The sequence below is a fragment of the Bos javanicus genome, chromosome 10 (assembly GCF_032452875.1).
Source record: "Bos javanicus breed banteng chromosome 10, ARS-OSU_banteng_1.0, whole genome shotgun sequence".
NCBI lineage: Eukaryota > Metazoa > Chordata > Mammalia > Artiodactyla > Bovidae > Bos > Bos javanicus.
Genome location: NC_083877.1, coordinates 18,708,136 through 18,728,213, shown reverse-complemented (window position 1 = coordinate 18,728,213; position 20,078 = coordinate 18,708,136). Strand labels below are relative to the sequence as shown.

General features: G+C 35.5%; 1 protein-coding gene across 16 annotated transcripts in view; it reads left to right on the top strand.

Annotated features, from left to right (window-relative positions):
• The window catches only part of MYO9A (myosin IXA), a 257,820-nt gene that overhangs the window by 190,202 nt on the left and 47,540 nt on the right, over positions 1–20,078 (top strand). For all 16 annotated transcript variants that reach the window (XM_061430254.1, XM_061430252.1, XM_061430257.1 and 13 more), the window contains 7 exons: positions 5,841–5,953; positions 9,604–9,746; positions 12,654–12,877; positions 13,357–13,473; positions 15,649–15,837; positions 16,271–16,318; positions 19,287–19,398. In XM_061430254.1, the coding sequence (XP_061286238.1) occupies positions 5,841–5,953; positions 9,604–9,746; positions 12,654–12,877; positions 13,357–13,473; positions 15,649–15,837; positions 16,271–16,318; positions 19,287–19,398 (946 nt within the window). The remainder of the gene's footprint in view (positions 1–5,840; positions 5,954–9,603; positions 9,747–12,653; positions 12,878–13,356; positions 13,474–15,648; positions 15,838–16,270; positions 16,319–19,286; positions 19,399–20,078) is intronic.

The window sequence follows — 20,078 nt, the reverse complement described above, 5'->3', positions numbered from 1 at the left end:
ATGGTCTTCTTTTGACTCATTAAATATTTTATCAATATTCAAAGAATGATTTTAAGCTGTTTGGGGGCTTCTCTGGTGACTCAGATGGTAAAGAATCTGCCTGCAATGTGGGAGACACAGGTTTGTTCCCTGGGGTGGGAAGATCCCCTGAAGAAAAGAATGTCTACCCGCTCCAGTATTCTTGCCTGGAGAGTTCTATGGACAGAGGAGCCTGGCGGGCTCATGGGGTCGCAGAGTCAGACACAACTGAGCGACTGACACTTTCACTTTTTTTTTTAACTTTCAGGCTATTTGTGCCAAAGACCTAGTTAATTAAAATTATCGTTACGTTCCAGAATATTCTCATTGTCTTTATCTTTTGTTGGAGATAGACCCAGTTTTTAAATGATAATATGGATATTCTAAGGAAGAAAAAATAAAATAACCAACAAAAATAGAAAAATGCACAGCCAGTTATCTAATTAGACTAATGAATCATTACCCTGAACCAAATGGTAAAAGTTGCTCAGTCTGTATGTTCATTAATATATCTAGTTAGAACCAAAGACTTCTCTTCAGTGTAGAGTTAAATAACTCCACTTTGGAGATGGCCCTATTTTTGAGTTATAATTATTGAAACGTATTCTATCATATGCTTAGTTGGTTGAAGATGAAATTATGTAATGGAGCAAACTAATTTTAATGAAAAAACACTGCTATATATTTCTAGTATAAATAGGGAACATACTTAAATTATTCTCCAGTTTTTATTAGTCGAAGAATTTGGCATTTGTAATTGCTATTTTGTTCCTGAGAGTTTCCTCTGATACAAACCTCAATCCTTTTGGTGGTAGAATTCTTTCTGAGAACTCTTATTGAGAGGAACCAAGAAGCTGGGCTTTCTGCTTGGAGCATTCAGCCCCTCTGAGGGTTCTGTCTGGCGGTCTTTGCCTGTGAGTCTGTTCACCTGCTTGACGGTCACTGCATGCCAGTAGTTGTAGAGCGCCCTCCTGCACAGTGTGGTAGTCACCTCTCCAGCTTTCTCCCTGTCCTTGTGTTTCATCACTAGCTATTTTAGGAATAGGTTGTGGTGTTTGTTTCTGGTGGACACTTGCATGAAGAAGCTTTGCTTTCTCTAGACTATGCTGACAGATACTTATTGGGGTTGGGGGTGGGAAGGGTAGGGACAGTTTTAAAGTATGTTTCTGTTTATCTGAAAATACACCATGTTCTAATGTTATCTGATATTGTGAAAATGAAGACTAATTATTTCTAACTGGAATCTACTGAATTATCAAATTCTGAATATCTTCAGGGTTGTAAATGGTATGATTTTTTAAAAAGCTGGATAGTTTTTTTTTTTTTCCTGGACAAAGTGACTTAGTAACTCTGATATTTGCTAAGAAGTGTGTCATTCCTCAAGGAAGCCATCAACTGACCTTTCCATTGTGAAATACCTGATCCTAATGAGATAGAAACAGTTAGATATGAATTCCTTCAAGGGGATTTGATAAGCATTACCTCTGGAGTTGACAAATGGGTAATTAGTTGTTACCTGCAATGAAGGCGTGGAAGTGAGAGTGGTAGTTTCTATCTTTAAGACCTTGTTTTTTTTTTTTCCTACTTGTAACTCTGCCATTTGAATAACTGTTTTCACTTAGTTTTTATACACACCATGTTGGTTTTTACCCAAGAACAACAACATGTTCTGCTAAACAGCATTTTAAAGATAGCTTTCATATAGCTTTTTATTTAGTCTCTGAATCTTGTGGATGGTGAGTTAATAAAATCATTTCTACCCCTTATTTGTAGGATTGATATAGGTAACAGAGTTTTCTCTATATAGTTTCTTCTGCCATTCCCCACACTTACAGCAGTCAGCTCCATGGGTCTGACTTTATCTCCTGTATGATAAAACTGAGTTTCCATTTTCATTCTTCAATACAGAAGAATTACTGTACTTCTTACTTCCTATTTCTGTTTGTATTTCTCTGAGATACTCTTCACTTCTTATCTGTGTTGAATTTTCCTTCTTTTACTCTGCAGAAAACTGCCAGAAAAAAAACCCATTGGTCAAGCACGGCTAAGTCTGTTAGCTTATTTTACAGTAAGGGGAAAGCCACCTCGACTAGGTCTTAGAAATTTTTCAGAAAGGGGAAGTCAGGAAAGAATATTTATAATATTTTAGGACCTAGGCTAGTGATTTTGAGGTGAGTGTTGCAAGTTGGGGGCTTCCCAGGTGGCTCAGATGGTAAAGTATCTGTCTGCAATGCAGGAGACTTGGGTTTGATCCCTGTTGGGAAGATCCCCTGGAGAAGGAAATGGCAAGTTGGAAAACTGGTGAATTGAACAGTTTATGGCATGAAAAGTTTAGATTGGTGGCCCCAGGACAGCAGCATTGCATACACTTAGTATTTACTTATTTTTTAGCATACTGTTTTCTATTTTATTTTGTTTAATTTCTTCAAGTCTTGTTAGGGCTCTCTGGTTTTCAGTTTTGTTATTCAGATTTTCATTAATTTTTTTTTTTGCCCCCCTTTGGCTGTACGTCTCAGCTTACAGTCTTAGTTCCCTGAACAGAACTTGAACCCCTGAACATGGAGTGAGATCCTAACCACTAGGTCACCAGGGAACTCCCTACACTCAGTATTTATATATGTATTTTATTCCCCCCAAAAAGTCAGAGGACAAGTCATAGCATTGCCATTTTCTGCTGTTTGATTTGGTAGAATTTTCCTATGAAACTATCTGGGATTGGTACTTTTTTGTAGCATAAGTTCCTCTATTTCTTCTAGGAGAATTAGCCTTTAAAGCTTTCTGTCTAATAAGGCCAATTTTGGCAACTAGTTTTTTCCATTTCATCGTTCAGATTTACTTGCATAGAGGTGTATAAAGTAGTCTCATGATTTAAAAAAGTCCTGTTTCAGTGGTTATTTTCCTTTTGTCAGTTCTTATTTCATAGGTTTTTTTTTTTTTTTACCTAGTTATTTGTCTATTTTGTTAATTTTTTCCAGGGTAACAGGATCTGGTTTTATTTATTATATTCCCTTTTTTTTTTCATTCTCCACTGATTTCTGTTTTTACCTTATGTTTATTATTTATTATATTTTCTTTTGGTTTACTTTCTTATTTTTCTCATCTTTGAGTGAATAATTTAATTCATTTATTTTTATTGATACAGGTTTTTAAGGCTGTGAATTCTCCTCTGATCACACTTCAGATGTATCTCATTTATTTTAATGTGTAAAGGATTTATTGTTTTTAAGAAAATCTGTAATTTTAGTTTATATTTCCTTTTTTACCTGAAACTTGTTTAATAAAATTTTTTTTAGTTTTCAGATGAAGAGCCTTTTTGTTTTTAAATCTTTGTTAGTTTCTAGTTTTATTGTATTCTGATTAAAGACTATTTATAATGCTTCTGTTTGATCAAATTTATTGATATTTTCTTTGTTACTTAGAATATGATCAGTTTTTATGAATGTTCCATGTACATTTTTTAAATTGAAATATATATGATTGCAATATTATGTTAACTTTTAGATATACTATGTAATGATTTAGCACTTGCCTACATTTTGAAATGATCACCATAATAAGTTTAGAGTCATCAATCCCCATACAAGGTTATTATAATATTGCTGACCATATTCCTTATGCTCTATACACATACCCATGACTTGTTTATTATTGAACTGGAGGTTTGTACCTCTTAATCTCAAAATCTACACCTCTTCTGCCCACCCCTCCTTCCCCCTACTCCCTTCTGGCAACCACCCATTTGTTCTTTGTATGTATGAGTCCTTTTTCATTTTGTTTTTGTTTTTTAGAATCCACATGTGAGAACATGCACTTTTTGTCTTTGTCTTTGACTTACTTCACTTAGTAGGATTCCCTCTAGATCCATACATGTTGGCTCAAATGACAAGAATTCATTTTTATGGCTTAGAAATATTCCACACATATATGTGTGTGTTTATATATATACCACATCTTTTTTATCCAGTCTTCTATTGGTGAGCACTTTGCTACTTCTATAACTTGGTTATCATAAATAATGCTGCAATGGACATTGGAGTGCATATATCTTATATTAGTGGTTTTTTTCCTTAGGATAAATACCCAGAATGGAATTTCTGGATCATATCATAATTCCATTTTTAATTTTCTGTGGAACTTCCATACTGTTTTCCATGGTGGCCATACCAATTTACATTCCCACTAATAGTGAACGAGGGTTCTCTTCTATCCATGTCCTTGCCAGCACTTGTTACTTGTTGAATGTGTGTTTGATAAGTTGTATTCTCTATTCAGAGTGTAAAATTTCAGTATACATCCATAATCTCTACTTTACTGATAATGTTATTTGTCTTCTATATCCTTATTATTTTTTATCTGTCTTATATCAGATGAATGTTAATATCATTCCTGTTACTCATTGTGAATTGTACCTTTTAGTATTAAAAAGTGTCCTTTGTCAGCTTCCATTTTTTTTACTTAAATTCTACAGTAGTAGTATCACAGCTTCCGTTTTCTTATTATTTCCATTTGCCTAGAATACTGTTGTTTGTCCTTTTAACTTTAGCCTGTCTGGATCCTTTTGTTTAGAGGTGTGTTTTTTATACAGTATAGTTGGCCCCTGCTTTGTGAGCCAAAGTAAAAAATCTTTCCCTTACTAGGTGAGTTAAATCTATTCATGTTTATTGATGAAAGTGAGAGATTAATTCTCAACTTGCAATTAATTTTGTTATGATCATGTTATGTTAAATTTGCTGTGTTCATTTTTTTTCTCTTTTATTTTTTTAAATTTCTTTTGATGTTTAGCAAACATTGTGGTCTTGTTCTGTTGATTGTTTACTTTTATGTGTAACTTTAAAAAATGCCTTTAATATTTTAAAATTTAATCAATAATACTCTAATTAGTCATTTTTAAATGAGTAATATTCTTACCTATTGTGACACAACTATTGGTAAATTATTCTAGTCTCTATTCCCTTCTACTCCTGTTTTTTTAAGCTTTTATTCCTACTTTGTCAGAAAATGTAATTTTGTATACAATTCTTTCACCATTAGTCCCCACCTTTGTTTTTGTCTTAGATCTACTATTAAATGTATTAAATTATCACTTCAAATATTTTGCAGAAGTTTCCCTGTTTTTCTCTTGCTTGGACGAAGCTCTTCCCTTAGGTTACTCAAAGGGCCAACAATATGGAATTCCCTGAGATCTTTCTATGGCCTTGATATTTGAAGGGACACCTTGGCTACATATGAAGTCCTTGATTCATATTTTCTTTTTCTGAGTTATTTGAAAATGCTATGTTGTTGTTGTCTTACTTTGTCTGTTGTTGTTGGTAAGTCTGTTGCCAGTCTAAACCTCTTGCCCTTATAAGTTATTTGATCTTTTTACTTGCAGACCTTGAGAATTTTTTCTTTAAAGTTTGGGCTGTGTCTTTAAGTTGATAACTACTGATTAATTATCCTGTATATCTAGATTTATCAGGTCCTAGATCTTTTGTCTCTGTCTTTAGATGGTTTTGATTTTTTTCTTACTTTTCATTTGATACTCTTTTTTTTTTCCATTCACCCTACTTGATATTGTTTGTTAAATTGTCAGAAAACATGAGCTGATATTTCCCATTTAGCATTTTTATTGACCCAAGTGCCCTTTACTTTGGATTACTGTTTGAACTTAATGGAATTTTTAGTAGGTTCTTTTATTTTAATGAATCTCTGAGTAATATGAATGTATTTTGTATATTTTTAATAGGTGTAATTCTCAAATAATTCTGTAATCTGAGTTTTAATTACAGTGCTATGATAATAATTACTTGGCTTTAAAGTCTTTACATATGTAATTATTACAGACATCACAGCGGTTTTCTTCAGTTGATGACGAAGCAAAGCTTCATAAGACCATGTCTCAAGGAGAGATTACGAAGTTGGCAGTGAGACAGAAGGCTTCAGATTCAGATATAAGGTATAAAGCATACACTGAAAGTTAATAGGGGTAATATAATTTTATTTACTAATAGACTATAGCCAAATACTGAGCATCTTTATGAAAGCGTAATTCAAAAAGCAGCTATTGATTTAGAAAGTTCTGAAATTCATTTTTCAGCAAATACTAAGCACCTACTCTGACAGAAACAAACAGTTCAGATATATATAATAAACTTTGTCTTTTTATATGTTAGCACTGTGATTTGGGCAAAATCTTTTTTTTTTTTTTTTTGGCCACACTGTGAAATCTTAGTTCTCTGACCAGAGATCAAACCCACACCCCCATGCAGTAGAAGTGCAGTCTTAACCACTAGACCACCAGGGAAGCCCCAGGGCAAAGTCTTAACATCATTAATAATGACTTAGGATTTTGGTTGTAAAGAAAATACATTAGATGAGATGAGAGTATTTCATCTGAAATATAAATAAACTGAAAATATTTCCCAGTTTTGGACTTGAATTCTGCTCTGACTTAAGTGTTTTACAAATAGAACTGGAAAAAGCTTTCAGGAAATAACTGTTCTTTTTAGGAAAGTATATGAAGTTTTTATTTATCAAGAATATGACTTTGTGTCCCTTATTGTATTATGTAAGGCAGTTGGTTCCTCACTGATAAGAGGTCTTCACTGATATTGAATATCACATTGAATATCTATCTGGTTCATAACCCTATTAAAGATAACTTTCTCAATGACTGTAGAGGTATAATCCAAGGTAACCCAAATCTAGAGCAGATTATGCTGGAGATGAAAGTTTGAGAAACAATATATAACACAGTAGAAAAATATATAAGTGGAGATAGCAGATTAAATATATAAATTTAATTTCCATATCCTCCTAAAATAGCCTATATAGGACAAAAGCAACAAAAGCAAAAAAGCAACAGGAGACAGAGATAATAAAAATGTGGAATCCAAAAGGTAAATAGACAAATTTTAAATGTCTTAATAGATAGGAGAAAGCTGAATCTTAAGCCAACTGAGAAAGAAGAATCTGACTGGCTGATCTTGCCCAACCCTAGCAGAAAATAGGAGATATATTTTCTAGAAAGGACAAAACAAAAGATTTCTGCACTTAGAGGTAACCAGATATACTTGAGGATTGAGGTGCATATTTGGAACCAGGGGGATTTTATGAATGTTTACATACTGAATGTTAAGATCCCCCAGATTTTATTTTGTATTCAGCTCCCATGTTTCACATAACCTCTAAGCAGATGATTCAAAGAGTCTTTGGGACTTTGGTCCAACCCTCAAGAAAAGACCTAAAGATATTGGCATCAGCCAGATAACCCTGCAAGGGCGACCATGGTTTGGAGGCCCCACCAATGCACACTAGAACTTTCAGGCATGTGAAAGTGAAAGTCGCTCAGTTGTGTCCAACTGTTTGCGACCCCATGGACTACAGACCATGGAATTCTCCAGGCTAGAATACTGGAGTGGGTAGCCTTTCCCTTCTCCAGGGGACCTTTCCAACCCGGGGATCAAACCCAGGTCTCCCACATTGCAGGCGGATTCTTCACCAGCTGAGCCACAAGGGAAGCGGTTCCAAGCATGATCACCACACATTTGAGGAGCCATCTTAAATGAAAGAAACTAAAATTAATGGATAAAATATAACTTGGAAGAAATAAACTATACAGGGGAAAGAAAACTTCAAGACAGATACATAAAACTACCAATAGATCTTCTGCATAAAGGAATACAACTATATTCATGAAATTAGAATAGTCGAAAGGGAAACATCCATAATAAAAAAAGAGCATTTGAAAATTGAAACTACAATAGCATAAAGAAGTCCAAGCATGAGAAAGAAAGTTGATATCTCTTAGAAATTTGAACAAAAAGACAAAGGGAGAGAAGAGGCAAGAAAAGAGAAGAAAATTAGAGAAGCAGTTTAGGACATCCAGTGACCCACTTGTAAGAACTCTGGAAAGATAGGACAAAGAATACGGACAGGAGCAAATCATTAATAAATTCAGGTAAATGTCACAGAATTGAAGGACTTGAGCCTCTAGATTGACAAGGCTCAACATAAGGAATGAAAATAGACCCATACCAAAAGACATGTCATCATAAAATAGTGGAGACAAAAGAAATCTCCATTATGATCCTGAAAGTAGCTTTACAAATGATGGTTGTACAGCAATCACAGAGGGAACCATGCCAGATTAGAGCAGGTTAGAAGGCTCTGGGAAAGATTTAAGAACATGAAACTGATGGCATACCTAACTGTGTTTCAACATGTTGAGAGGAGATATTCACAAATGGGGAAACACTTGGAGGTGAATTGAATGTAGAAAAATGAGCAAATATAAAATAAAATATTAACTCTAAAAAATATGAGTTATATAGGGTATATGCCTCAGTTGTGAATATTACTTACATAGTAAAAAAAGGTGAATACTACTAAAAAAAACTGTATATTGACCTAACTAAAATTACAATATTCTGTTGGAGGGGTATGTCTGTGTTTGTGTAGGGTATAGAACTGGAGTGTTGGAATGTGCTTACTTTATTACCTGTGGTCACAAGTATGATAGCAATATAAGTTTGGTGAATATTAAAAGAACCATTTAAGTAAATTCTAAAGGGTTGTTTAGGGATCAGAAAAGGGATAAGAATAGCAGGGAAAAAGCTCTATCATTTGTAATAAGCTTTGTGGAACAATTTCTTTTCATACCATATAGATGTACAAGTTTAGTAATATGCTATTAAAAAAAAAAGAGGGCACCATGAATAAAAGAAAATTGACTTCCAAAGCAGATAGACCTGATTTTAACTTCTGTCTCTATCAGCACTCTGAGCCTCAGGTTGTTCATGTGTGGTTAGGATAAAAATACTCATTTATCATGGCAGTTGTGAAAAGTAGTCATTGTAAGTAAGGCCCGGTGCCTGGCTTCTAGAAGATGCTCAAAAATTTTTTCTTTTTTGGTAGACAAACATACAAAGGAACCAACACTAAATGTACAAGTAAGCCTCCTAGTACAGAGTTAGGATACATGGGTTATCCTAACTCTTGTTAGGAAACAAGGGGAGAAGAAAACTACCAGAGTGAAACCTGATACTCACTCAGAGGTTTCAAGCTGTTATTGTCTCAGAATGTTTCTTTGATGCATGTGAAGGGAGAGAGTATGTAAGTGCTAGAATGAGGCAATGTTGCATAGTAGGTATGATCCTCCACTTTGTCACTCACTGGCTGTGTAACCTTGGGAAAGTCACCTAATATTTAAACCACCAGTTTTTCACCTGAAAACTGTTTATGGTTTGAATGTAAATTTGTTGTTATAGGTATTTAAGGTAACTCTATACAAGTACTTATGCCTGGAGCATAAGTACCTATATGATGATAACTAATATGATTATATGATAATAACTCATATAAATGGTGGTTTTAGTTAACATCTCTGGCTCTCATTTCTGTTTTCAAGATGAGGAGATTATCATTTACTTTCCAGATGAAGTTTAACTGTACAATTGAAGATTAAATATGACTTAAGCTTAACTGTGAAGGTTAAATGAATTAATTCATATGAAAGTTGTTTATATAACTTAAAGTGATATACAAATAATGTCAATAGGACATGCTGATTGCCATTTTTGCTTTTTTTTTCTTTTTGCTAAACAGACCTCAGAGAGCTAAGATGAGATTCTGGGCCAAAGGGAAACAAGGAGAGAAGAAGACTTCCAGAGTGAAACCTGATACTCACTCAGAGGTTTCAGCACTCTTTGCTGGCTCAGATATGATTCCAGCTCATCGGTTTCCAGATGGTAAAAATGGACAAAGGGTGGAGATTGTCTTCATAATTTGTTTACTCATTCTGAAAGTTTTCTATCCCTCTAGTATTTGTAACAGTAATCCTCTTGGCAAGATATTCTATTGAGGTAGGACCAAGATTGTTAAATCCTTCCTTAACTAAAAGATAATTATAGAATTACATTTTACCTGTAAGAGTAGTTTCAAGGAAATACGGCACCAAAACAATGAAGTAACAACTTCAAGAATAATTGCGAATCTTTGATTAGCCTCAGTTTTCTAAAGTGTAAAAATTTAGCCACCATTCATTCACCTAACAAGTATATATTCCTCCTGCTGCTGCTGCTGCTAAGTCAGGTCTGTCGTGTCCGACTCTGTGCGACCCCATAGACGGCAGCCCACCAGGCTCCCCCATCCCTGGGATTCTCCAAGCAAGAAGACTGGAGTGGGTTGCCATTTCCTTCTCCAATGCATGAAAAGTGAAAGTGAAGTTGCTCATTCGTGTCCGACTCTTAGCGACCCCATGGACTGCAGCCTACCAGGCTTTTCCGTCCATGGGATTTTCCAGGCGAAGTACTGGAGTGGGGTGCCATTGCCTTTTCCATATATATATTCCTAGTAAAAATTAATAAGATAGCAGCAGCTAATATTTGATTGTTTACTATGAAAAAGGCACTGTGCTAAGCATTTTGGATGTATTGACTCAATCCTCACAGCCATTTTTTGAGGTTGGTATGATTATTTTTCCCACTTTACAAATGAGAAAGCTGAGGCATGGAGAAATTATTTGCTTATACACGTATAGCAGTTGTTAGAGCTGAGATCTGAATTCAGGCGAACTGGCTCCAGAGTCCGTATTCTTAACTGTTGTGCTAAAAGATCTACTGTATGTCAGTTGCTAGGACTTTATAATGGTAGCTGTTATTTTAATTTTGGGGCATCAATCATAGCACATAACAAGTACCCAACAGTTAGTTCATCTGTTGATATGGTTTCTCTAAATGCTAGAATTACTGACTCTCCAAGGATTGCAGTAATCCCAACATTTGAAGATTAGCCCTTTCTCTCCAAGCCCTTTGCTTAAGTATGTATGTGCGTTTTTAATTACTATGTAAAGATGCCAGCTATCTTCAATAGGGGGGATATACATCAGAAGTGGCTATGTGATAATGAGTGGGTAAAATACCAATGAGTGGGTGAAATGTCAGTATTGAATAAAATAGAAATAGGCCCTAGGAAGAAAATTATTATCTCTAAGTAGAAATAGAACAGACCAAGTTAAAATAAGTAAACAAAACTTGTCACATCTAGGCTAAGATAAAAATAAAGGGACAGAGGATAAGATAAGATAAAGGGAGGAAAGATGATCAAGTTTCACAAAGGCATGGATCAACCAGAGCAGAAGTACCTGTGTGTCAGAGGGAAAACTGGTAGAAATTTAATTAGAATCCTGTTTTTCTGTCTTCTGACTCTGCTCCTATCAGTTTGCAAACTGATATGGATAAAACCAGTAGTAAATTAAGTGAATTCTACAAGTTCAGTTTGGAAAATTTGGAATTCCTATGAGGATCCATTTCTTATGTTTTATCTGTTTTATAGTAGTCATTCTAAATTTTTCATTTTTCACAGTTATATTCTCTACTGCTTATTTCCAAGAAGGAATTAGGAAATTCTTTGAGTGTTTGCTTAATAAGGATACATGTATAAAAATTAAAATTGTACCTTTTTATTTATCTTTGAGTAAAAATTTATTAAGGTAGCCCTTGTTTTTAAGGCTAAACTAGGATTATAGTTTCTTTAGTAACCATTATTTCTTTTAGTATAAAGAAAGATATTGTTTGTTAAATGAAATAATTAGATACTTGTATATCTAGGTTATATAATGGAATTAATATCAGTTAACACCAGTTTGAATATACTTGTATCCTCTCTATATCTTCATATTTTTTATTCTCGTGGCATATCTGAAATTTAGTTTGTCTCATTTCCTGCCTATTGTGGCATTTAGCATATGGAAGGTTACTTGTTTCCCTTTATTATCAGAATTAAGCTTTTAGATGGAATGAGGATATATCATTGGCCAGAAGATAAGGTAAATATGTGTGAGAAAAACAGGTATGTGAAATGGGACCAACGTTCTCATCAAGCCCCAGGTAGGCATTGGCAAATCCAGTGTAGTTCTAGATTCCAGTGGACTACATGGAACCAAATTTCTCTGGTATAAACAGTTGCAGAAAAATTTTGTTGTGTTTTCCAATATTATATACAAAACTGGTTCAGTCCAGGAGTTGTCTGAGAAATTAATACAATTTTGAGGAAAGTATGCATATGAAAGAAAATCCTAAATAGTAAAGAGATCTAAGCAGAAGTGAACCAACTGAGTTACCTTGCTCCCTAAATAGAGGTTGCCAGGCTAACACCAGATATTGTCACTGAAACATTTATGGCTTTAGATCCTAGTAAAGAAATAATACTAATTATCAAGCGTCACTGATTTATTGGGTTTATATAAGCTGGTTGTTCTTTCAAACAGATGTAGTAAAGCTCGGACTGGGTTAGCAGTCAACACTGAACATCCTAGTGTGATTGTGTACGCCTCTCTTCTTTGGGACTGAGATCTTTGGAATCCAGGCTTCAGTTGTATACAGCACTTCCATCCAGGTTTTCAGTATCAGACCTCATCTCTTTGGGACACCTGATAGCATTTCCCATTGGAAAGTGATAATTCTTAAACAAATATCAGTACAAACATACAATCTGGATTTATTGCCTAACTGTCTGACCCCAAACATTAATGTTACTTTTCAGATGTTTACTTATTTCCTTTAGTGACTTACTAAAGGAACTTGAAAAGAAGGTGTGGAGGTTTCAATATTTTTACTAAAAAAAATTTCTTTTGGATACTCTATCTTGGTTTACAGAATTATCTCATAATCACCCAACACCTCCTTTGAGTCCAGAATTGCCTGGGAGTTGCCGAAAGGAATTCAAAGAGAATAAAGAGCCTTCTCCAAAGGCAAGGCGCAAGCGAAGTGTGAAGATCAGCAGTGTGGCTTTGGAGTCTGTGCACTGGCAAAATGACTCTGTCCAGATTATAGCAAGTGCCAGTGATTTAAAAAGCATGGATGAATTTCTTCTGAAAAAGGTATTCAGGCCCCTAAGCAGCTTTGACTGTGGAATGCTTGTATATCAGGATATGCCCCCTAAAGTATGTATGCTTCAGTAAGTTAGAGGGTCTGTTTCTTTATCGGAAATGTGCAAATCATAGGATATGCATGAGTCAGACTGGGTAGACAGAGTTTAAGGTTTTAGGCTTTACTTCTGACTTCACTTTCACTGTAACTGTCATGTTGCACTCCATATGTTAAGGTGAGGTTTGTCATTATACACTTTGAGTTGTTTTCCTGGTAGCAAAACAATTGAATTATATGATATTAGAAGAGACCTTAGAAATTATCTCATAGTAAGAAAACTTTGGCTGTCTAGTCATGTTTTTATCTGGGTCCCATGATAATTTGCCCTTTCAGGATGGTCATTGTTGAAGAAACAATATGTGTCCAATGTGGCATTCACTTCTTTTCAATTTAGTTGATTGTGTACAAAAACTCTTTCTGTGGTCCCCAGATGAATGACCTAGATAATGAAGACAGCAAGAAAGACACACTAGTGGATGTTGTATTCAAGAAAGCCCTGAAAGAATTTCGGCAGAATATCTTCAGCTTTTATTCATCTGCATTGGCGGTAAGTTGGACTGTGTCAGGAGACATTCAGAAGTTCAACATATGAAAAATTTGACAACGCCATAAAAATAATACAGGGCCATGTTCAATTAGAGATTTCTCCAGTGTCTTCTTTTAGTTTTAGGGATAGATATGGAAAAGCATACTGATTGACCTCTGATTAATAATACCCTTTAATTTCCTTGAGCAGCCTTTCCCCCCTCTTAGGGGTATATTTTCATCTTCTTAGGATATTAAATTCAAATACTCTAGCTATGATTATTTTTCACTCAGCGGCACTCTATTTTTGACCTCTTGTGATCCTTTTAGCTCTGGCTCCAGCTTCTAATTCTCATTTATGTTGGAATTATTATACTTTTTTATCCTGTGGAATTAGAGCAGTTTCAGATGTTTCATAATCTCTATGTGTGAGTTTTTTTCACTTTTACTTTACCTTGAAATGACAAACCCACTCCAGTACTCTTGCCTAGAAAATCCCATGGATGGAGGAGCCTGGTGGGCTGCAGTCCATGGGGTTGCAAAGAGTCAGACACGACTGAGCAACTTCACTTTCACTTTCATACTTTCATATTATGTTCATGTTTTAGAAAATTTATTCTTGGTACTAAAGTATATGGAGATCAGTCCTGGGTGTTCTTTGGAAGGACTGATGCTAAAGCTGAAACTCCAGTACTTTGGCCTCCTTATGTGAAGAGTTGACTCATTGGAAAAGACTCTGATGCTGGGAGGGATTGGGGACAGGAGGTGAAGGGGACGACAGAGGATGAGATGGCAGGATGGCATCACCTACTTGATGGACTTGAGTTTGGGTGAACTCCAGGAGCTGGTGATGCACAGGGAGGTCTGGCGTGCTGTAATTCATGGGGTCGCAAAGAGTCGGACACGACTGAGCGACTGAACTGAACTGAACTGAAAGTATATAGTAACTAATGCTTTTGATCTATAGAATATTAGTATTTCTTGAATTGTCATGTTTATTCTATAAAAAATAATTTGTATTTAATTGATTTTTCTTTGTTCAACCTATAATTTTATGTGAAAAGTGAGAGAACTTTTCTGTGTTATCTTCCACTCAGTATATGGGTTTTTGGCCTTTTGCAAGTAGAAACCAGACAGTCTTAGAGAGCAGTAATTTCTTGACCATAATAAAGTAGTAATTAGACTATGGCAAATAAAGGTTTGGGTAGGGACAATATTGGCCATATTTTTCCAATCCTGCCAACTACTTATGCTTCACACCTATATTTTCTAGATTAGGGATCAGTGTACTTTTGAATCACATAGGAAGGACCAACATTATAAACTGGAGCTTGATAGTGGTTTTATAATCTTGGATTAAAGAGATTCAACCTCTAATTCTGAGGAAGTGAAAGAGAAATAAATTTTAAATGTATATAGCATGTTTTGGTCACTTAAATGCTATTTTTCTTTCTCATGGAGAGTCTACACCTCATTTAAATTTAAAAGGAATTCCATGTAGATCCCATTGCAAGAAATATAGTGTTTTTTAAGGCATGTCATTCTTCCTTGGAAAAATGAAAAAGTAAAGTTAGCTAAGTAAAGTTAGTAAAATTTACCTAATGTTTCACTAGCAAGAATTCAGGTATTCACTTTTAAGGCAGAACTATCTAAATAAGGTTCATTTCTGGAGAGATAGGTAATTAAGGTATGCAAATAATCTTCATACCTTAGGACTTCCCTGGTGGCTCAGACGGTAAAGTGTCAGCCTACAATGTGGGAGACCTGGGGTCAATCCCTGGGTCAGGAAGATCCTCTGGAGAAGGAAATGGCAACCCACTCCAGTACTCTTGGCTGGAAAATCCCGTGGACTGAGAAGCCTGGTAGGCTCTAGTCCCTGGGATCACAAAGAGTTGGACACGACTGAGCGACTAAACTTTCAAATACAGTTAAAAAGCCAGGTTTATGGGAGAAATTCCCAAGACTTTCTCCAATTATTACATTGTTTAAACTATTAGGTATTTTATTAAAATGTAGCAGGTTTTATTCTGCAAACATTCCATAGCAGAGTGGGAGTTTACAAATACCACATGACCTCATGGGCATGCCCATTAGAAAGTACAATCTTTATTCAAAATACTACCCAATGAAAATTTAATCAGTCTTCTCTATATAAAGAATTTCTTCTTAAAACCGTATTTTTCTTATTGTTTATTAGGTAGATGATGGGAAAAGCATACGATATAAAGACCTCTACGCACTATTTGAACAGATTTTGGAAAAGACCATGAGGCTTGAGCAGCGAGATTGGAGTGAGTCTCCAGTCAGAGTTTGGGTTAACACTTTTAAAGTGTTTTTAGATGAATATATGAATGAATTCAAGACTTTGGAATACATACCCACAAAGGTAAAATATATTTTGATTTCTAAAAGAATTCAATTATGAATTCCTCTTAAGAGTCTAGGACATCTAGTATTTGAGAAAAGCACCACAGTGAACATGTCAACTTTGCACTACTTCAGATCCAGCAAACTCCATTCTCTCTTACAAGTTGATCAGACTGTATTATCTAAGCCTTCTTCAATTAATACATTTTTCACTGAATTAAAATATAATGTTGTTAAAAATGCTGTTGCTGTAAGATTATACCCTCAGCTTTGCTAGAGGTCAGTACATGAATTTCATTTTGGAAAACAGTGGTTTTCATCATTTCATTGTATCATCTCGAGACTTTTATGTAAGGACCCACAAATTTCTCCTTGAATTAGGTTTTAGAAAAGAAGTAAGAAAGTATATTAGTCTTTATTATATCACAGTTTCTGTATTTCTTTCCCACCAGGTGCCAAAAACAGAGAGAAAGAAAAGAAGGAAAAAAGAATCTGATTTAGTAAGTTGTAATCTGTTTTTTTGCCCTGTGTTGTAAAGTAATTTTTGGACTAGCAGTCTGAAGTAAATCATACAGTATTTCTCTGAGTGTATTTAAGGAATAAGTTTATCAGATGTCTAGGGGGGTAATCTTTTATGCCTTTACAAAAATTTAGAATGACAAGTATGTCTTGAATTCCTTGACTTGACTTGTTATTAATGATGGCTTCCTAAAATGGCAGAAAACTGAAATGTTTACTCATGAAAGTTACAAACAAATATGACCCTTTTGCAGAAGTAGGGACTGGGAAGGCGCTTTTTTAGGAGCTCTCTCTCTCTGTTGTAAAGAATATGAGGACTATTTAGGATTTTACAAAGACAAGTCCTTCTAACTCAAAAGACATTCCCAAAGGCATTTGAGTATATTTTATCATTGTTCATGTTCTTATCTTTTGTATCATCTCTATTACATACTTTATCATAATCTCTGTAATTAAAAGGATGTGTTAAGCCCCAGAGGAGCCCAGAATCTGCTAGTGAAGGCAGGCATTTAAAAAATTACTAGTTTCAGATGCGATAAATATTATGGTAGAAATAGTACAAAGTGCTGTTGAAATACAAAGAGAATGAAGGAATACTTTACAGAAGAAAAGATATTTTTGCAGGTTCTTAACACGTGAGTAGTAGTTTAGACAAGCCGTGTCTAGCCAAAGGGAAAGAGTATGTTCAAAGACATGTGAATAAAAACCTGGCATGTTGAGCCAGTAGCTTTAACAGGTTCGAGTATTGCGTGTTTATAGGGGAGCTGGAAAAGAAGGTAGAACTCTGGTAGGTATTCTGCCTTCAGAATATATCTAATATCTGACCATTTCACATTGCCTCCACTGCTATTACGGAGAAGGCAATGGCACCCCATTCCAGAGTTCTTGCCTGGAGAATCCCAGGGACGGGGGAGCCTGGTGGGCTTCCGTCTGTGGGGTCACACAGAGTCGGACATGACTGAAGCGATTTAGCAGCAGCAGCAGCAGCAGCCACTGCTATTAACAATAGTCTGATACACTTTGTGAAAGTGAAAATGGTAGTCGCTCAGTCGTGTTCAACTCTTTGCAATCCTATGGACTGTAACCTGCCAGGCTCTTCTGTCCATGGAATTCTCCAGGCAAGAATACTGAAATGGATTGCCATTCCCTTCTCCAGGGAATCTTTCCATTCCAGGGGATAGAAGCCAGGTCTCCAATGTTGCAGGCAGATTCTTTACCATCTGAGCGACAGGGAAGTCCAATACACTATGTGTTGTGTTCTGATTGGTCTGCCTTCTTATATTATTCTCCCCTCACAGTTTTCTAAATAATAGCCATAATGACCATTTAAAAACAGAAATCAGATCATGTTCCTCCTCTACTCAGATCTCACAAGTTTAGCTTACAGTGTTACTCAGAATAAAACCCAGAGTTCTTACTGTCTATAAGACTTGACATCCTCTTGATCGTGACTTCTCTCAGCTTAATTTCCTCCCACTCCTCCCCCATTCCCTCTGCTTCAGCTGCATTTGCCGCCACTATCTTCTCTTCCTTCTTCTCTGGTTGTTTCCCTTCCTCCTCCTGTCTTTTTCGCTTTCCCCGGAAAATGTTAAGCTTTAGGACCTACAGAACCTGGATTCACCCCTCCCAGTGGCAGATTCTAATCCTAGAATAGTTATTGTTAACCTTAAACTTAATAAATCAGGATTATAAATCATTCCGTATCACTTGTAAACCAAATTCTGAGGTTCTTTAGATCGTTGCTTGTCACTTTTCCACTTTGTGTTTTAGAAGCATGATCTGATTCTGTTTTTAGCATGATCTTACTTCTTAAGAACTGAATCCTGAAAGTAGGGTATCTAAACCCTTTAGCCTGGCTTATTCTTATTCACCGATGGAGGGTTTTCCAATTGAGAAACCTTAGACAACTTAATCCTTTTGAGACTCAATGTCCTCATGTATATAATAGGAGTATATATTATATAAAACAGGAGTAATGCCACCTACCACTGAGAATTTTTGAGATTGTATATGAAGGAAAGGGTAGGCAATGCAGAGGAATAGTAGGAAGGTGCCTGTTATTAACAGGTAGTGTTTAGGCCTTTTATGCATTTTAAGCCTTGTAAGAGTAGTCTTTTTCATGTCTATATGGGAGAGAACAGTACCTGAAGATAGAAATGAGTAAAAGCGTATGACATTTTTTAAAAAAGAAAATTCATTAATTCAACAGCTGTTATATTTCAGGGCCTGTGATAAGTGCAGGTAATAGAAGGAAATATTAATAAATATATAAATAAATATTTATACTTAAGAGCATTCAAATTAAAATAAACAACAGTGATTTTCTACTTTGTCCATCTATGAGCAAAACTAAAAATAAAATAATTTCCTGGAAAGATAAATATATAGATATTTTCCCAATACTGCAGATAGGGGGTTTATTTGCATAACTTTCTTGGAGAAGGTACTTTAATGATGATATATTAAAAGCCTTAAAAATATTAAAAACAAAACCAAAAAAACTTTGACTCAGCAGTTCTGCATCTAGGAATTTATCCAGTGGATATATCAACTTTTTCATACTGACATGTACCGACTCTTTATTGAAGAGGAATTTGTGATAAATAAACAGAAAAGTGTGAAAGGTTCTTGAGGTTAAATTTTTAAAACCCACTGCTTTTAATTTAACATGCTGATTCAGAGTTGTATAAGACAGCTCTTATATGTTTATAGCATTGTTTTCTGATTTTCATATAAGTTGGTCTTGTCTCTCTACTAGATTGTTAGCTTTTTGAAAGCAGGGATCAGATAGTTTACCTTTATTTTATTTCTCAGAAGATCATAATTCTCCTCCTGGAATATGTGCCCAATGAAGACAACAAGGAATTGAAGGATTTCCTATTGCCTGACATGTTAGGGCAGCATTTACTGTGTTGGCTTTGACATAAATAGCTGTATTTTTTCATTCAGGTAGAAGAGCACAATGGTCACATCTTTAAGGCCACCCAGTATAGCATCCCTACCTACTGTGAATACTGTTCTTCTTTGATATGGATCATGGACCGAGCCTCTGTTTGCAAATGTAAGTATGAAAGATCTTTGAGGAATGTTTTTAACCACTTGATATTTCCGTTTCCATGAGTTTAACATTAAGGAATAATTCACACTCCCTAATTCTTTAAACTCATCTCTCTTTATACTCCTTTTCATCTGCTCTTTGTAGGCAAATAAGATATTTTGATGTTCTTTGGTCACTGTATTTGCAGCTCATTGTCTGAAATGTTCTTCTCCTAGATGTTAGTATGACTTACTACTTCAGTTAATTCATGTCTCCACTAGTATATTAGAGAGCTTTTTCTTTACTCTCCTGTCTAAAACGCTGCTCTGTCCACCAGTTCTCCATCCCTTTACTCAGCTTTTCTAGTCTTTATACTTGGAGCTTCCTTGGTGGCTCAGATGGTAAAGAATCCCTCTGCAATGCAGGAGACCTACTTATCACCACCCAAAATGATACTAAGTATTCATTTCCTTGTTTCTCTGTCCCACTAGAATGTGTTCTGTATAAGATCAAGAAACTGTCTCATACAGAAGTCTCTTCTGAATCACCAGGGCCTAGAACAGTTTTGGCACATTATCAGTTCAGTTCAGTTCAGTCGCTCAGTCATGTCCGACTCTTTGTGACCCCATGAATCGCAGCACACCAGGCCTCTTTGTCCCTCACCAACTCCCGGAGTTCACCCAGACTCACGTCCATCGAGTCAG